This window comes from Apostichopus japonicus, chromosome 9 (assembly GCF_037975245.1).
Source record: "Apostichopus japonicus isolate 1M-3 chromosome 9, ASM3797524v1, whole genome shotgun sequence".
NCBI classification, from domain to species: domain Eukaryota; kingdom Metazoa; phylum Echinodermata; class Holothuroidea; order Aspidochirotida; family Stichopodidae; genus Apostichopus; species Apostichopus japonicus.
Genome location: NC_092569.1, coordinates 22,096,681 through 22,116,739, shown reverse-complemented (window position 1 = coordinate 22,116,739; position 20,059 = coordinate 22,096,681). Strand labels below are relative to the sequence as shown.

The window sequence follows — 20,059 nt, the reverse complement described above, 5'->3', positions numbered from 1 at the left end:
CCACATTCACCAGACATTTGAAAAAGGAATTTATTAACTCGTACTAGTAATATTTTATTAGGCCTACTATATTACTGTATAATATTATTACTGTATATTTAATCCTTACGTATATTCTGTATTATCAATATTTGTTCATATTTCTTTTCTTTTCTCCCAGGGAGTCTCCTACCTTGTTAAGCCTTTTATGACTTTTTAGGAGACTTCCTTTCCCTTTGTACACAATTGGTGATAAATAAATGAATGAATACGAAGTTTTGTATGATGGAGTATAAGGATCTCGAGAAACAATTTCTCAATGTGACAAGGAAAACGTGGTAAATATGACTGGACCGAAAATTTTAGGTCATTCACAAATTACAAGAATATATGTAAAGTGAATATATATGTATGAGTAATGAATGAAGAATATATGTATGAGTGCGTCAGTCGAAAATTTTGACTTTTGCACTAAAATTTTCCAAATATCGTCAGTTTTACCAGGATTGGGGGAGTGTGACCCCACACCGCCCCTCTAGCGACGTCCCTGGTAGTACGGCGTGCACTGTGCATATGTCATGATGCACTCAGTTTAATATACACAGGGTTTGACCATAGGCGTACGGGACCATTTCGGTTTGTGGGGGAGCAGTGTTCCCTGTTAATAATTTTGGGCGATAGTGCAAAAAGCGTGGTAGCCCAGATGAGCTGCGCTTACGAGAAAATATTCGGGCATCATGATGCTAAATAAAGAAAATCATTAGGCTTATAAAGTTATATTAATATTAATGTCACAAAACAAATAACACAGAACGCTCTCCACGGCATTTTCGGGCAAAAATATGAAAAGATTCGGGCAAGCTACTACATATTTATATTTTTTTTTCTCCTCTTAGGCTGCCCGAATTTTTCAGGACTTTTGCCCGAATTTCTTGTCCTCTGGAAATTGGGGGGGCAGTCTGCCCCCCCCCCCCGCCTCGTACGCCTATGGGCGTGACTTGTTCCTATACACGGCGCGGTGTACCATATGTGTGCAGTTTGCATGTAGGTTATTTGTTTATACTGTATATATATTTGTATATAAAAGTTAAGTTTTATGCCGGCAAACACTTTACCTACCATCTCTTCGCTGTTGGTGAATATCACGTCTTAAACTACGATTTAAGAAACGGCTGGTTCAAACATCTCACTAATTCTTTCGGCGACTTTAATTCATATTCATTTAGCACAATAGCATTTCCTTGGTATAAACTCGTACAGGGATTATACGACGTGTCTACGCGGCGTCTACGCGGCAATTTGTTTGTCAACGAGTTTATACGCGGTTGTACTTTTTAATACGACTTTTTATACGATCATGTGCGCGTACACATATCCAGTAATTTACGCGAGCGGGACTGTAGACTATTTTTTTAGGAGTATTTATATAATTTCATTTCATTTATATTATTTATATCATATCATGAAGCTGCATGGTGATCGGCTGAAAATGAATGCCGTTATTAAATAGAATCCGAAACCGGTAAATAAGTTTAATTCGTATGGACATTAAATCAGCAATTATTTCCAGTATGGCCTATACCATAGTCAGATGTGGCTGAATTGTTGTCGGAAGTAAAAATATGCAGAAATATATTCCCGCAATACAATTGGTCAAATATTTGTCAGCAATAAATCGAATATATGTATATATGTCAGCATTAAATTAAATATATGCTGACTATAAATCGACTATATGCTGACATTAAATCGAAAATATGCCAACATAAAATCAATTACAGGCTATGCCCTCTTAAAATTGATTCTATGCCAGCATTATAATTTGAATATATGCCAGCATTTATTTGAATATATGCCAGCATTAATTCGAATTCATGTCTACATGAAATCAAAGTTATGTAGATATAAAAATGTATTTGATTCAGAATTAATGTCAGTATTAAACCGAATTTATGTGAGCATTAAATCGAATATATGTCGGCATAAATTTCCTAATTTTGTCCACTGTGGCCAACCATATACGGTCTCTATGATCTGCTTCAAGTTATTAACAAATCCAGAAATCTCACTGTATCAAGGAACACACTTAATTAACAGCGCATGAATTTAAGTTAAGGGAGGAATGTCCAAATACAACCTTGAGCTGTTGTCAGCCTAGTGTTTATATCAGGGGCAAGCCCGGGACGCTCTAAAGTGTGTTAATTTATTAATAGATCGACATTCAGGTTAACTTGTACAGTACGAACAATGATTACAAAGTTTCAAGCTGGATCTCTCCAAAGGCGGGAAAAAAGCTGGATCTGTTCAAAGTAGTGGTTATTGCCATATACTGAGTCACTACTCACTGGGTTATGACGTTGACTGTCTGTGATTTCTTCATCATATCTGATTGTATGATCCGTGAGACAACCGCAAAGGCCTCTTTACTGAAAGTTTTCGGACCGGCCGATAACCAAATGAGGCAAAGTCTGGACGTTCGCAATCTGAAGCCAAATTATATTCGTATCTAACCGTTTTTCGATTTAATATTAAATTGTTGATCAAGAGGTAAGTTCCATTTGCCTTTTTTACTTTACCCCTTATGTGTAGCTACTCATTAGCTTAAGAAATAAATATATATACATATTATAAGCGTTGGTAAATATATCACCTAGGTCTAGGACGTCTAAGACTAAAAGACCTTTATACCTACGATCGACCGTTTCTTCATCATCATCCTAAAACTTACATAGCCTATTGTATTTAAAGCAACCAATCAATCTGATGTTAGCAAGTCTATAGTAAATTAAAGTATGTTCTCGACCACCACATGTGTTTAAAATGAAGAAATTCTAAATATCAAAATTTCCAAAATATTTCAGAAAAGATATCTTTACACACTGTGTTGTATTTGCCAGTGGCCTAACCACATCGGCTGTTACGGATTTCCAAGGTATAATTAGAAGACAACTAATTGTAATTGTTTGTTTCATGTTTTCTTAAGAAGCATTTGAGTATCATTTAAGTCTTTTTTAATCATTTTTGGTGCTTTAAATGTGGATTTTAAGGCTTAAGTTTGGCAATGACTAGCCATGGCGTGGCCAAGGGGGTCTTGACTCTTGTTAGCTAAATACTAGTAGTAGTAGTAGTACTAATTACTATGTAGCTTTAAGTTAACTAAGGCTACGTGGGTACAGTTAGGGCATTACACGCCTAATCTTGCAGTCTCAAGGTTGATTTAGCAATGTGGTCACAGGGAAAGGCTGTGAATTACATACATGTATGATCTAGATGGAAGGAGGACCTCATGTTAGGGGGATAACTGACTATTGTAATAGAAGACCAGATAGCTGCACACTTATTGAAGAACACTATAGTCTATAAGTCAAATCAGGGCACAGTGGCTGGAATGAATTCATCTGAAATTGCAACAATAGTCAAGTAGCTAGGCTACACTTTATTTCTTGTGACTGCTGTGAGCTGATAACAACCTTGAGCTTGTAAAATTAGATAGGATTGGATCTACAGCAGGTATTCAAAGTTAATGTAGTTCTTGCAATAGACCAGCCTCTTTCCAGTGAGACTTTGCCTCATTAACATAACAATGCATATCACATGAAATCACTCTATGTGTACTTAAATGAGTTTCCTCATTGTTGTATTAAAATTCAAAGACTATAGTAATATAACATTGGGTATATTGTTATATGAATATTTAACATAATGAATCTTGAAAATGGGTTAAGCCTTTTTGTAATATGATTGATATGTTATGCTAAATATGAATTATGCATTGCTTTTCAGTCCTAATTATGAGAAGAAAGAGAGAAAAGCCGGAGGAAGTGGCACGGTCATATGTAAAAAAAAAAAAAAAGACAGAGATGGCTTTCTCGTACAGCAAGTTCCCCTTAAAGGTAATGTCCTGCAATTATTTTTTGATATACTATTTATGTACATGACTGATTCAACTTAACTTGCAATTTGCCTCTTTTGCACTGCTATATTAATCCCACCTGCCCTAACCGTGATGTGGGCCTTAAGTGTTAATTAATGTGGAAGGTACAGTTCACACGGTTGATGAATTGTTGTGACACATTTCCTGCTCCAATTTGTTAAACAAGGAAAGAGAAGGAGTCTTTAAACAAAGCCTATCTCTGAGATTGGATTAAGTTCTAATTCTAATGCAATTTACTGCAGCTAGAAAATTGACCCTGACACATCCTGAAAAAAAATTAAGAATATTTTTATTAATAATAATTCTAAGAAAAAGCCAAAGGCATAATTAGAGGATCTTTATGAAAATAGTCAAGCTTATAATCTACATGGTTCATTATCTTGGTAGGGGTGGGGGTGGGTTGGTCACACTATTAACCTGAAATTTGTGAAATTATTGGTGCTTGTACAGGTTCTCTGGAACCTTACCGACTGATAATTATCTATATCCAGAAGTGCTACCAGCTTGCTCCAGTCCTTTTTTTCACAATTTCTTCTTTAGCTGATTCATGATCCTCAAGCACAAAGCTCTAGCATACTATATTTGACACTGATTGCACAAAAGATTTAGAAAAAAACATTAATAAAACCTTTTAATTTAATTATGTCTAAGTCCATTGGTATACCATAGAGTGACCTGAATCCAGCTAGGTCAACAAAATGTAATCTGTACTATCTACAACTTAACAAGCAATGGAGCCTCAAGCTATTTGTAGGTTCAGGTAACCATACCCTGCTATGGATTTACCTCCATGTATAAACCAACCCATTTAAAGGGAATTGTTAAGAGGCATACAGTTACCTAAAATTACCTTGATGTTTCAAAACACAGATATTTGATGTTTGTAGCTTTAAACAAGGGATCAATTTGTAAGAATTAAGGAAATTAAATACAATTAATTTTAACTGTAAATCATATAACTAAAAGAACATGCATGAAGTAGCAAAGAGTGTATTTGAAGGTCCTTTAAATATAATCTCCAACTGGCCTTTACAGACAATAGATACAGTTACATTCAAAAGTAAAAAATCAGGAGCACCATTCAATTAGTCAATTTTCATTCATGCACACTAAGGATACTTGATCCTAAGCTGAGATGATCAGCTATTTACCATATCCCTCTTACACCCTCATCTGCCCTGATCTGAAGTTTCCCTGCATCGTCATGAATTATGGATATGTTCAACCAAATCCATTGCCATTTCAGGGAAGGTAAACCTTTGGAAACATTGACATTTTTGTTATAAAATGACCCAAACTGATCCTTGAATTTAACTTTCACTAGCCTGGTCAGTAACTTTTTGACCATAAACATAACTGCTTGAATTTGAGATTCAGCATATCAAATTGTCAAAGAAAACTGGAAATTTCCAATGCCATGGTTATTAGTCTGTTGCACAGATGACATAAATAGCAATGGCACAGTTTGCAACTTGGCTTACAGTACAATTATCATGTTGTCAGTATGGGTTAACAAACCATTTCAGGCAATTTAATCTAGTAATATAATTCTAATTGGTCTGGGTTGAAAGCGTGTTACACTCCCTTGAATCCCTTGATTATTTCAGGGTGTGGATAAGAATTTTTTTTTTTTTTTTAGGTTACTTGGTTTAAGTGTCACTAATAGGTGACGTGTATTCACATAAATTGCATACCAGCAGTTACCACATACTAAGTACTATTACATTGCAAACATTGGAAACCTGTTTTAGATATAATGCAATCTTGATTTCATTGACATTGGTTGTTGAAAATTCTTCAATTAAATTTTAATTTGCTGTCATTAACTAAACTTTTTAACAAGGATTAAATAAAGTAACATGTTAAAGCTTGGTGATCATGTGTACAGCAGAGCCACAGCTAAACTGTGCAAGCAACCTCCGAAGCCAAATGTGCTTGTTGCTTATGACATACTAAGTGTCCACTAATATTTGACAGTGAAATACTACAGTTCCTAATACACTTAAGATTGGAATCCATCACCATCCCGAGCCAATGGAATTGAATGAACCACACAATAGTTTCACTACTGCCAATTCTTCACAGATAAAGAAGAATACACATCTTTTATCACTAAATTTTCAATCATCTTACTAGTGTTTCAAATGTAATGTAGCAGAGTGTGATTTACTCTACATATGCCTGCACTCCAAAACCTACAATCTACTTCACCATGTAGCATGTAGACTCCAGCCCTTCATACATTCTTAGCTAAATTGCAGTCAAGGCCAAAGTACTCTGAGTATGGAATAACCTGAATGCTATGTCCCAGTACAGTATCTTGGTACAGTATTGAGGTTCAGCTAATGTTATACAACTCTCCTTGAGCACGCTACTGCTTAGTTACATACAGAGAAAAATGTGAATTTTAATACCGACATCCCTTCCCTCTCCCTTTCTCCTCCAATATTATTAATATTGATTAAATGGTGTGTTGTGAAGCACATGTTATGTCACAAACAATTTTAAGTTTGCCTAATTTGGTTGAGAATGGTGGCATTCACTGATTTGCTGATGCCACATGTCCAACCATGCACCCCCATGCTCCTGGACACATTCAGATTTAAACAAGGCAACATTTACAATGAACACTCTGTATGTGCATGGATACAATGTCACATATGTGACCAAACAATGCCGGACAAGTGACTGGTTTAAGTTAAAGGCAGTCTGTATCTATATGACTATATGTCCCAAATTATAGCATGATATAAATATAGGAGTTTTAAAATAAAAATACGTTCCTGGGGTGTTTACTCTCTAAATTGTTCTCTGACATCCTAAGTGAATGTACATGATGGGTGTATGTCTCATTGAGGTAATTAATTCCCTCCAGCCTCCAGGGTGTTAATAAAAATATTTTAAGAATTGTTACCAAAGGTAACCATATTTGAAAATCTGACATATTTGGGGCCAATACAGCATATCATTATATGCAACATGCAACTAGCAGATTTTAAGAGGAGCGGTGAACTTTTTACATGGAATGTGCTTTTTGAAAGATACATATTAGGTTATTAGGTTTCTTCAATCCTGTGAGTTACTGAGATATAATGCAATTGTTTTTATTACAAAATGCCATGATCAGCTTTATTTCAAGTAACACAAGTGACTGACCTTTGTGTGACCTAAGTAAGCATCTTAATGTTCTAATGACAGCTCAAGTATACTATTTCAAAGGGCCTTCAAGAGTGTATGTTAGTACTAACAGCTATCTACGGTTTTCTATCGAAGCTAAATGTAGCTATTAAGTGATGGGTCATTCCATATCAAATCACCAAATTTTGGGGTATGTTGTAGTTTGACATCTGAAAAATTCCCAAACTTTTTGTATGATTGGACCACCATGAAACAAGCATATTCTGAACATTTCAGTTGCATTTCTTTACAATTGGCCGATTTATCACACTTTGAAATTCCGCAATTTGTCGCCACCATGGCATTTTGACATTTTCTTGACTTTTGAGGTCTCATTTCTCAGCAATTAAACATTCTACTACCTTTCTATTACAGAAGCCTATAGAGTCTATCCCATAGAACAGGAAAATAAAAAATTAGGCTACAAAAATAGTCTTGTTGAGTTAGGTCAACTTAAAAGTGTCAAAATATTCGATTTTTGTACTTTTCACTAAAAAATGTGCCATTTTTAGTGATGAATTGCTCCTAAACCATTGCTTCAGGGTACTTAATTTTTTCAGATGTTATTATTTCTAGTATAAACATTACAAAATAATGATTACAATGCTTTCCTATAATATGTTTGCAAGTTGTGCAACTCTTAAGTTGCTATTTCATGATGCGATTCAGCATGAGGTAGGGGTTTTGATGCTAATTTTTTACCAAAGTAACCATGTTAGAGCTGTCAGGGTTTTATACTTGAATTATTAGTATAAAGTTCTTACACCTCACCTTAACAAATTTCAGGGTTCTAGCTGTTCTCAATATTAATTTATGAAGTTGTTAAGTTGCTCAGATGTACAAAAGAGGTCGTCTTTGACGGCCAATAACTCAAAACGTGTCAAATTCAAAAAAATCTGATAATTTTTTCTCGAAGAGATATATAGTACCACCCTGTTTGTACAAAAAATTTCAGGAGGGTGTTTTGCCTTATTTTGAAATGAAAAATCCTCAAAGTTTGGGATTTCAACCAGTACATATATATGTATGTACAATGTGTACAGTACATACACTGTACTGGATGTATATGTACGGAGTGCCATGAGTGCCAGAAGACTATGTTTAAACCTAACACTAATATACACACTGTACATATACACCCAGTACAGTGTATGTACAGTACACACTGTACATAGATGTATGTACTAGCTGAAATTCATTTAATAGTAAAGTCTTCTAATTTAACCATTTGAATATGTACAGTGTGTATATTAGTGTTAGGTTTAAACATAGTCTTCTGGAAGTCATGGCACTCCGTACATATACACCCAGTGCAGTGTAAGTACTGTACACACTACACTGTACATACATGTAATATACTGGTTGAAATTCATTTTTTAAGTCTTCTAATTAAATGAATTCAACCAGGAGCAGACAAGTACATTGCAAATAGTATTTTTTTAATATGAAATTAAAAACTGCACAGTATTGAATTGAATAACCTTGAAATACAGTACAATACCCAGGCTCAAAACACATGGAACATCAAAACAGGCAAAAACGTTTTTTTGTAAAAATCCCAAACTTTGAGGATTTTTCATTTGACTACTGCATTCAGAGTGTGTCATTATAACAGATTCATTGTTCTTAACTACTTCTACTAACATGCATCATATATATGTCATATACAAACATTCCTGAGAGTGACCACAGCCCCATGCTTCTTAAGGTAGGTTGGTGGTTACAACAGGACATATTGTGGTTGCTAAAGGGAGGTGTAAAGTAAAATACTGTAGAATGAGTACAACATGTTATATCTCCCCTTTTCAGTTAAAATAAATTTAAGGACTCGGATGAGAAAAAATATACTTTTACCTAACACTGCATAACCATAAAATCAATTTCTAGCAAAGATTTGACAACTGGTTCTAGGTTACCAAATGACTATCGCTTCACTATCAGAAATAATTAAATTCCTTTGGTCACATTTCATAGTCACTGTGCCAACGTGGTTTTGTCTAAATTTGCTCTAATACTTCTTCATAAATCAGTGTTCGTGGTTTGGTCCTCTGAAGAGGTTTGTTCATTGTCAGAATTAACTATATCATTGTCGTCATAACTAAATGTTTCACCAGTTTGAAGTAAATGTTTGCGGTTGCGTCTATACTGTACACCTTCACCTGTCTCTACAATGTATGATTTGGGCTGTTCAGCATTAGATACAATAGTGACTGGTTTCCAACTTTTGTCAGTCTGTATATGTGAACATTATCTCCTGGTTGCAGTTCTGGTAATATATTTGTCTGTCTGTCAAAATAGGGTTTTTTTTGTGTTTGTTTCTTCTCTACTAGTCTTTTGTGTAATGTCTCTGGCTTCAGTATTTTTGGCTCGAGTAAATGTTCAGTTGTTGGAAGTAGGGTCTTTGTCCTTCGTCCAAACAGTCGTTGTACAGGTGATTTGAGAATATTATCTCTTGGTGTATTCCTGTAGTCTAATAGCTAGGTATGGATCTTGTCCACTTTACTTTGCCTTCATTAGCAAAGCCTTTGCAATCTGCATCCCTTTTCTCTGCCATGCCATTTCTCCAAGTTCTCAAAAGGAAGTGGTAAGATATCAATACAGTGCCATGGTCATTGGACTGTTGTACAGGTGGGGTACAACCCTCAGTCCGACAAGTTTTCAGTCCGACAAGTTTTCAGTCCGAAAATGAAATACACGTTTTCAGTCCGAAAATAAAATACACGTTTTCAGTCCGAAAATAAAATACACGTTTTCAGTCCGAAAATGAAATACACATTTTCAGTTGAGGAATGAAAGGAGTTTTATTGCCATAATATCACCAATAAACTGTGAAAGCCTGAACTGATAGTAAAGAAATCGATTGAATCTTTCGTATAAAGTCTGACATCACCGGCCTCAGCAAAGACTTAGGACCCCTTAACAACTATCAGTTCTACAAACATATGTAATCCGTTCTTTGCTCCTTAATCCGCTTCCTGTATAGTCATGGTTTATTTGGTTCAAATTCCATTAATGCCATTTACACTTACCTAGCGTCATACTTTCATTGTGTTACACTTTGTACTTTTCATTCGACTGCCAAGTGTGTAGACGAAAGTCCCAGGGGGGCCGAAGATTCCAATATATTTTCTAAATATAATAAATATATATATATATATATATATATATATATATATTTATATATATATATATACATATTTATATATATTTATATATATATATTTATTTATATATATATATATATATATATATATATATATATATATGTATATATATAAATATAAATATATATAAATATAATATATATATAAATATATATATATTTATATATATATATTTATATATATATATATATATATATATATATATTAATTTATTTATATTTATATTTATATTTATTTATATTTACACTTTCAATGAAAACTTGTAAATATTTGCACTTTGCTTTGCGGTTTAGGAAGAGGCGTATTTGCAAGTCAAAAGTTTGAAAAGGGAGACTTTCTGCTCGAGTACTGTGGGAAACTGCTCACAGGGGAAGAAGGAGATATACTAGAGCAAAACATTTCTACTGGATTCCGATTTTTCTTCAAATCCAAAGGACAGGAATTCTGGTGAGTAAAACAGTTATTGATTCCTGTAAATATATTGGTAGCTTGTTCAGTAGCAAAGTGGTGGCAGGTTATACTGCTGCCTTTTTTCTGTTATTTTTTCTGGTAAGAATTTTTTTATGTTGGCTTAATATGCTTTCGTCATTTTCACAGTATTGAATGCTTCAGAAGAACCAAGTATTGGACCAACATTTGGGCGCTTGGTGAACCATGGCTAAAAAGATGAATTGAACGTTAAGCTAACTGTAGTTGACATTGAAGGCACTCCTGCATTGTGTTTATTTGCACTTTGTGATATTCAAGAAGCGGAAGAGCTGCTATACAACTATGGAGTCAAACACCTACCATGGCTGCAGCAACAGTCTAAGGTGCGTAGTACCCACTCCTTCAATGTCATATACTGTACCAAGCAAAACTACAGTTTGAGTAGTTTTCTTAAATGAAAAGAGTTCAGTCTTGGGCAAAGTTATGGATGGATGTGAAAATTCTTATTTACACTTATCTGTTAAAGTTGGATGTATACAAACATGTTCAAGTTGTTATCTAGCTGTAATAAACATATTTAATGGTAGTTTGTGTTGTTTTAATGTTGCACATAGAGTATATGTGCACAGCAAAGGTGCATCATCTGTATTTAAACAAACTTCCAAACAAGGAACTAATATCTATAGTCCCTCGAAGTGTGACATGATTATCTTAAACATTGCACTGAATGGCCCAATACCCTAACCATGAAATGTTTATGACAAGGGGGTTCTTCTCTTATTCGTAATTGCTGACATGTATTAATTTTGGGGTTGCAAAAGATTGCTTTCTTTTAGCCTAGTACACAAAATCCTTGCCTTTTTCTTGATTGACTGTCCCAATCATGATGCCATGCGGCTCTTGGTCTCAATCATGTCGCTTAATGGTGTTAATTACTTTAATTAAGGTTTCCATCAATGCAGCCAAGAATAGAAAAGAAACAGAGAGTGGCAAAGAATCAGGGAATGGAGATGAAACAATGGATGAAAGAGATCATGCAGATAATATTAAACCATTTCAGGTGAGTAACAAATGTTTTTCTACTGGAAATAGCAATCTTCAAAATACTGCTAAGTTAGCAGTATTTTGAAGATTGCTATTTCCAGCAGTGCTAACATAACATTGTAGTAAAAGCTTCGTAGAGACAATTCATGCAAGGATCTGTAAATAGAAGTGTTAAGACTATCTTACAAGTGTACATACTTCTGCCTGTGTTTGTCTAGCAAACTTTATTTGGATGAAGACATTGTTGAGCATAGATTCCAATGTGTTGAAGTTTATTCATTAGCCTCCTATATTTTCAAGTATACACCTTCAATATGGTCCTTGGTTTGTAGACTGTGGACTTAAATATGACTGATTAATTCAGGATATCTGTGGTAGTTAGAAAACAAAAACCTTTAATGATGGTCTAGTGTTTGAGAGTGGATTCTAACCTCGCTGTTACATTGACTTTGTCAAATCATATCCACCTAAACGTACAGTGTTTACCTAATGACCCTTACTATGGTCCTGTGTTTGAGGGTGGATTCTAACCTGTCTGTTACAGTTACTTTTTCATGGCTACTGAATGTATAGTGTAAACCTAATGACCCTTACTATGGTCCTGTGTTTGAGGGTGGATTCTAACTTGTCTGTTACAGTTACTTTTATATGACTACCTGAATGTACAGTGTATACCTAATGACCCTTACTATGGTCCTGTGTTTGAGGGTGGATTCTAACCTGTCTGTTACAGTTACTTTTATATGACCACCTGAATGTACAGTGTATACCTAATGACCCTTACTATGGTCCTGTGTTTGAGGGTGGATTCTAACCTGTCTGTTACAGTTACTTTTATATGGCTACTGAATGTACAGTGTATACCTAATGGCCCTTACTATGGTCCTGTGTTTGAGGGTGGATTCTAACCTGTCTGTTACAGTTACTTTTATATGGCTACTGAATGTACAGTGTATACCTAATGACCCTTACCATGGTCCTGTGTTTGAGGGTGGATTCTAACCTGTCTGTTACAGTTACTTTTTCATGGCTACTGAATGTATAGTGTAAACCTAATGACCCTTACTATGGTCCTGTGTTTGAGGGTGGATTCTAACTTGTCTGTTACAGTTACTTTTATATGACTACCTGAATGTACAGTGTATACCTAATGACCCTTACTATGGTCCTGTGTTTGAGGGTGGATTCTAACCTGTCTGTTACAGTTACTTTTATATGACCACCTGAATGTACAGTGTATACCTAATGACCCTTACTATGGTCCTGTGTTTGAGGGTGGATTCTAACCTGTCTGTTACAGTTACTTTTATATGGCTACTGAATGTACAGTGTATACCTAATGGCCCTTACTATGGTCCTGTGTTTGAGGGTGGATTCTAACCTGTCTGTTACAGTTACTTTTATATGGCTACTGAATGTACAGTGTATACCTAATGACCCTTACCATGGTCCTGTGTTTGAGGGTGGATTCTAACCTGTCTGTTACAGTTACTTTTTCATGGCTACTGAATGTATAGTGTAAACCTAATGACCCTTACTATGGTCCTGTGTTTGAGGGTGGATTCTAACTTGTCTGTTACAGTTACTTTTATATGACTACCTGAATGTACAGTGTATACCTAATGACCCTTACTATGGTCCTGTGTTTGAGGGTGGATTCTAACCTGTCTGTTACAGTTACTTTTTCATGGCTACTGAATGTACAGTGTAAACCTAATGACCCTTACTATGGTCCTGTGTTTGAGGGTGGATTCTAACCTGTCTGTTACAGTTACTTTTATATGACCACCTGAATGTACAGTGTATACCTAATGACCCTTACTATGGTCCTGTGTTTGAGGGTGGATTCTAACCTGTCTGTTACAGTTACTTTTATATGACCACCTGAATGTACAGTGTATACCTAATGACCCTTACCATGGTCCTGTGTTTGAGGGTGGATTCTAACCTGTCTGTTACAGTTACTTTTATATGGCTACTGAATGTACAGTGTATACCTAATGACCCTTACTATGGTCCTGTGTTTGAGGGTGGATTCTAACCTGTCTGTTACAGTTACTTTTATATGACCACCTGAATGTACAGTGTATACCTAATGACCCTTACCATGGTCCTGTGTTTGAGGGTGGATTCTAACCTGTCTGTTATAGTTACTTTTTCATTGCTACTGAATGAACAGTGTATACCTAATGACCCTTACTATGGTCCTGTGTTTGAGGGTGGATTCTAACCTGTCTGTTACAGAACTTTACTTTTTCATGGCTACTGAATGTATAGTGTAAACCTAATGACCCTTACTATGGTCCTGTGTTTGAGGGTGGATTCTAACTTGTCTGTTACAGTTACTTTTTCATGGCTACTGAATGTACAGTGTATACCTAATGACTATGGTCCTGTGTTTGAGGGTGGATTCTAACCTGTCTGTTACAGAACTTTACTTTTTCATGGCTACTGAATGTATAGTGTAAACCTAATGACCCTTACTATGGTCCTGTGTTTGAGGGTGGATTCTAACTTGTCTGTTACAGTTACTTTTTCATGGCTACTGAATGTACAGTGTATACCTAATGACTATGGTCCTGTGTTTGAGGGTGGATTCTAACCTGTCTGTTACAGTTACTTTCATATGACCACCTGAATGTACAGTGTATACCTAATGACCCTTACCATGGTCCTGTGTTTAAGGGTGGATTCTAACCTGTCTGTTACAGTTACTTTTTCATGGCTACTGAATGAACAGTGTATACCTAATGACCCTTACCATGGTCCTGTGTTTGAGGGTGGATTCTAACCTGTCTGTTACAGTTACTTTTATATGGCTACTGAATGTACAGTGTATACCTAATGACCCTTACTATGGTCCTGTGTTTGAGGGTGGATTCTAACCTGTCTGTTACAGTTACTTTTATATGACCACCTGAATGTACAGTGTATACCTAATGACCCTTACCATGGTCCTGTGTTTGAGGGTGGATTCTAACCTGTCTGTTACAGTTACTTTTTCATGGCTACTGAATGTACAGTGTATACCTTATGACCCTTACTATGGTCCTGTGTTTGAGGGTGGATTCTAACCTGTCTGTTACAGAACTTTACTTTTTCATGGCTACTGAATGTATAGTGTAAACCTAATGACCCTTACTATGGTCCTGTGTTTGAGGGTGGATTCTAACTCGTCTGTTACAGTTACTTTTTCATGGCTACTGAATGTACAGTGTATACCTAATGACTATGGTCATGTGTTTGAGGGTGGATTCTAACCTGTCTGTTACAGTTACTTTCATATGACCACCTGAATGTACAGTGTATACCTAATGACCCTTACCATGGTCCTGTGTTTAGGGTGGATTCTAACCTGTCTGTTACAGTTACTTTTTCATGGCTACTGAATGAACAGTGTATACCTAATGACCCTTACTATGGTCCTGTGTTTGAGGGTGGATTCTAACCTGTCTGTTACATTTACGTTTTAAAATCATGGCCACCTGAGTGTAAAGTGTTTACCTAATTAGCATATACAGGTCTCTTGGATGAAGTTATGTTAAAATAACTGTTGGATGTTCTTTCCCTCAAGTCAGTGTTTTGTTAGAAATTGATTTAATGCAATTGATTTTTGTTCTTTATTAGAACCAACAGCGATGGGCTCATCAGTTAGAGCAGCTCCTAAACAAAGACTCTGGAGTTTGTTTCAAGTCAATTGGGCGACTTTCTTTCAGCAGGCAGTACAAAATTGCTGATGGTAGCAATGGCGCACAAATTTTCATTGGACTGGTAGATGAGCAATGGCCTGTAGCAATCAAAAGACTGAACCAGGGCACCCACTCTATGGAACAAACTGTGAATAAAGTGCTTAATGAGGGCATGCAAGGATCAAAGCATTTGTTAAGAAACACACTTTCGGAAGAAGATGATGACTTTCTCTATTTAGCTTCACCCCTTTGTGAATATAACTTAGAGGAAATAATTGAAAACAAGGGGAACCCATTAAGACCTCAGCTCACAGCAAACAAAAGAGCATCTCTAACTTATCAACTTATGCTCGGCATTGCAGAATTGCATCAACTGAACATTCTCCACCGGGACTTGAAACCAAGTAATGTTCTCTTAGGTAAGCAGTCACAGGGCTTGTTTGAGAGTCATTTCAGAATGTTGTATTGAGTATTAGAGATTTCCATTCCATGGTGCTGGTCATTAACTTGTTTGTATCAAATTCAACACAACTTTTGCACAGCATTACAAAAACCAACAGCAGCAGAAGAGCCATGCATGATTGTAATTTTGGTCACAGGTCAATGAGAATTGCCCTCAATTTTAAGCATGCTAAAACTGTTAGTCCCAGTTTGCCTTCAAGTTATCACTCTCAGTATTGATTTATATTTTACAGTCAAATCTTTTGAATGATGTTATTCATTCCAAATTTTCCAAATTAAATTTGTAAATGTCCACAAACATTGTAGTGGTATTAAAATCATGTAGAAGAAACTTTTAATTTAATAGCTTTACAGCTTCAATTAAAACAGAAAATCATATATAAAGGTATAATTTTATTTTATTAGTAATGTAAAAGTAACAATAGTCACCATTCTGTGCAGAAATCAAATTGTCTTTTATGGATTTATTGTCTATACTAATTGCACATTAATTGCTTTTGTTTGTTCATAGATCACAATGAAAAGATACTTCTGGGAGATTTTGGTATTTCTAGACAATTTACCCATGGCACTACCCTTCTTACAAAAGCAATGGGAACTCTCTGCTCGACAAGTCCTGAAAACACCAGCAACAATCGTTGCCGATACAAGAAGTCATCTGATATCCAGGTGAGACATAACAACTATTTGCTTTGATTAACAGGATTGCTGCTGTATTTGAGCCACTGTCAAGCTACTTAAATATATCTTGGCAGCCAAAAAATTACTCACAAATTGATTTAAACTGTCTGTTTCAGCCAGCGTTTGTTTAACGAGGGAATAGTGAAGTATATACCACTTTATCCAGTCTGTTCTTTATGTCATTATGTTGGTTGCACTTACATACCACTTCCTTGAGATTAGACATGTTAATTACATTATAAGTATATATATTTCATTTTCAAGATATCAAAATAAAATGTGATAGCTTTTGCAATGATCCTGCTATTGCTTTCATACAATTACTGTTAGGTCAATAATATATGAACAGTGAAGCCCTCTTTGAAGAGTTGACTATTATATATTTTGTCACAAAAAAATCAATAGAATGGACAAGCTCTTGATTTTGGGACAGTAGGATTTTCCCGTAGAGACAGAAAGTTTTCCTGGTAAAGAAAGATGACGAGAGAAAACAATACAAGTTCTTGTTTTACACTAAAGGACTTACAGTACATTTGTACAATGATTATAAGTCACAATTGAAAATTGGAAATGAGACAACTGTGGGTGATTTCACATTGTTTTGCCATGTACTCCATAAGTCATGGGATAACTTCATTTGCCATGACAGTAATACTTTTTGCGATGGAAGGTTTATTTAGCCCTGTTAGCTTATTTGCAAATTAAGAAGGGTCACTGTTCGGTGGACGGTCACCTCTGGTAATGTGATTGTGGAATCTATTATTCATATGCCTCAATCTTGAATATTGTTAACTCCATGTTATTTTCAAGACTACTTCTGATCAGTGATAAAGCATGGAATTGGGTAAGGAGTATAACGCTTCTCCACTTTACTCCTACTTAGTGTTACATAGATTACAAATAATCAATCTTAATAACTGTTATGAAAACACCTTGTCCAATCTACATAGATCTAACTACTCATCCATGCAACAACCTCTCTTTTCTTCTTAGATTATAAACACCATGTTATCAAATGACTCTTTTATGCTAAAATAAATTATTTGTATAATAAAACACTTCCCAAACAAATTTTCAATTGAAAATGTAATTGTGTTGCATTGTATTACCTCGACATGTGCTTGCCTTGCATTCTAATTACTATCTGATACACAGAGAATTTGGCCCAACATCCCAAAATATCATGATTGCACAGACTGTATAATGTACACTTAAAACTTTAACAGGTTTCTGTCCTTCAAAACCAATTGCATAACTATCCATGCGATCATAACCATAACATTTTGTAAAAGTTGAGTGCATGATACCTAAAACAACTGGTTTGCAGTGATTTTTCCCCATAAGCAATGCAAAATATGTTAGTCACTGGATGGTGGAAATCTTTAAAATTGACTTCACTTCTCACTAACCTGTCTCCACACAACTACTGCACCACTATCTATTTAGTTATTTCTGTGAAGACAAATGCCACAAGCACCTCTACTGTACAGGAAACTGGCAGCAATCTGACAACATTATTATACAATATTTTTACTTTTTTTATGCCATAAATCATTAAACAGTCAATTTTCAAAATGATTTTCAGCGGTACGTTAGTTATGGATCCACTACTAAGGAGACGGTCTTGAAAAAAAAAGGAAATCTTCAATCTCACTTTTTGAAATTGATTAACATACAATTTAAACATTACATTTGAAAGTTATGATCAATTTTAATTATTTTGTAAGTATTTTTCCTTCTTTCAGATGTTGGTATGTATTACATTTTGAGTGATGGACATGTCCCATTCGAAACCACAGTGCCTTACACTGATCAGCCAGAAGGTCTGGTGACAAACATGAAAAAGGGTCAATATAGCCTTAAACATCTTGGAACACATGACACTTTTCAGCCACTATTGGAAAACATGCTTAACAGAGATGAAAAACTGAGGCCCACTATTGAGGATTGCATAGCATTTTATGAGGGTAAGTTATTAGGCTAAAACTTCTATGCCTCACCATTGACTGAGTAAAACCTTCAACACTGCTTGATTTAGGGTTGGTTAGGTGAAAGCAGATTAAGAAGCAATTCTTAAAAACTGGTATGTTTAAAGTATGAAAGTACGGTATAAATATGAATTCAAAACTGTCAAAGGTACGTATACCTCTCAGAAAGTGCTTTTCAGAGTTTTCATGTATTGTTTGTTTTGAATGTAAATATTGTTTTGGAGCTCACCTACATTTCTTGTTTCACAAGCTTTTAGTTCTTACAGAGCATATAGTAAGGCCACAAAAGTTGTGTCATTAAATAGATTGTTGGAACCAACCCACAAATATAGCATATATACTTACAAATATGTACCAAGAGCACAGTCAAAGACAAGTAACAGTGCAGTAATGCTGGAGCAGTGCCATACAATTAAAACTGCACAATTCCCAATTGTTCTCAGCTTGGGATATTTGTAAATGCTTGTTATTACATTTCTATATCAAGTAATTTGAAAGTCTTTATGAATTTTGCAAGTGACTATGCAGCTGGATTGTAGGATTCTACTGTCTTTGGAATTCATCAGTTGAATACTAATTAAGTTGAATGATCAAGAGGCATATAAATATATATAAATATATATATATATATATATATATATATATATATATATATATATATATATATATATATATATATATATATATATATTGCAATTCAAGGACGAGTTTGATTAAAAGTTGATTTTACAAAATGTTTGCATATAAGCAGGCATGTATCTGTTTAATTGTTCACTGTTTTGGGGCATCAAATCTGCCAATATATGGCCTGTTTATATGAACCATTGGCCACTTCGGCTATGTCGAAAATCACTCTGATCTTTGTGTTGTTATCATATTCAATTATTTTTTCTTTTTTAGAAAATCATCTCAATCCTGATAGTTGCACCATACAATATTGTGCAGACACCAAAAATCAAAGTGATCCTTTGCCAGAGCAAATGGATGCAGAGACTGTCCCTAGTGGATCTGCAGACACCAAAAATCAAAGTGATCCTTTGCCAGACCAGATGGATGCAGAGACTGTCCCTAGTGGATCTGCAGACACCAAAAATCAAAGTGATCCTTTGCCAGACCAGGTTGATGCAGAGACTGTCTTTAGTGGATCTGCAGACACCAAAAATCAAAGTGATCCTTTGCCAGACCAGATGGATTCAGAGACTGTCCCTAGTGGATCTGCGTGCACCAAAAATCAAAGTGATCCTTTGCCAGACCAAATGGATGCAGAGACTGTCTTTAGTGGATCTGCAGACACCAAAAATCAAAGCGATCCTTTGCCAGACCAGATGGATGCAGAGACTGTCTTTAGTGGATCTGCAGACACCAAAAATCAAAGTGATCCTTTGCCAGACCAGATGGATGCAGAGACTGTCCCTAGTGGATCTGCAGACACCAAAAATCAAAGTGATCCTTTGCCAGACCAGATGGATTCAGAGACTGTCCCTAGTGGATCTGCATGCACCAAAAATCAAA

The 20,059-nt window shown here is 35.4% G+C and overlaps 2 protein-coding genes across 3 annotated transcripts in view; both read left to right on the top strand.

Annotated features, from left to right (window-relative positions):
* Nucleotides 1–20,059, top strand: part of LOC139973621 (scavenger receptor cysteine-rich domain-containing protein DMBT1-like) — a 70,369-nt gene that overhangs the window by 25,891 nt on the left and 24,419 nt on the right. The gene's annotated exons all lie outside the window — the stretch shown is intronic.
* On the top strand, nucleotides 435–19,833 carry LOC139973629 (serine/threonine-protein kinase Nek2-like). Of its 2 annotated transcripts, XM_071980447.1 has the most exons (8): nucleotides 435–3,872; nucleotides 10,548–10,701; nucleotides 10,852–11,066; nucleotides 11,630–11,743; nucleotides 15,355–15,835; nucleotides 16,390–16,547; nucleotides 18,305–18,382; nucleotides 19,448–19,833. In XM_071980447.1, exons 4-7 carry the CDS (start codon nucleotides 11,702–11,704, stop codon nucleotides 18,326–18,328), a joined length of 705 nt encoding a protein of 234 aa, XP_071836548.1. In that variant the 5' UTR covers nucleotides 435–3,872; nucleotides 10,548–10,701; nucleotides 10,852–11,066; nucleotides 11,630–11,701; the 3' UTR covers nucleotides 18,329–18,382; nucleotides 19,448–19,833. The 2 variants fall into 2 exon arrangements, with proteins under 2 accessions (XP_071836548.1, XP_071836547.1); XM_071980446.1 differs by lacking the exons at nucleotides 18,305–18,382; nucleotides 19,448–19,833 and having other exon boundaries at nucleotides 436–2,526; nucleotides 3,763–3,872; nucleotides 16,390–18,207.

Bases quoted from the DNA above. Each gene is read 5' to 3' on its own strand.
- LOC139973629 (XM_071980446.1), top strand. From the start codon at position 11,702: ATGGATGAAAGAGATCATGCAGATAATATTAAACCATTTCAG. The intron at 11,744-15,354 runs GTGAGTAACAAA...GTTCTTTATTAG, and splicing joins ATAATATTAAACCATTTCAG to AACCAACAGCGATGGGCTCA. The intron at 15,836-16,389 runs GTAAGCAGTCAC...GTTTGTTCATAG, and splicing joins ACCAAGTAATGTTCTCTTAG to ATCACAATGAAAAGATACTT.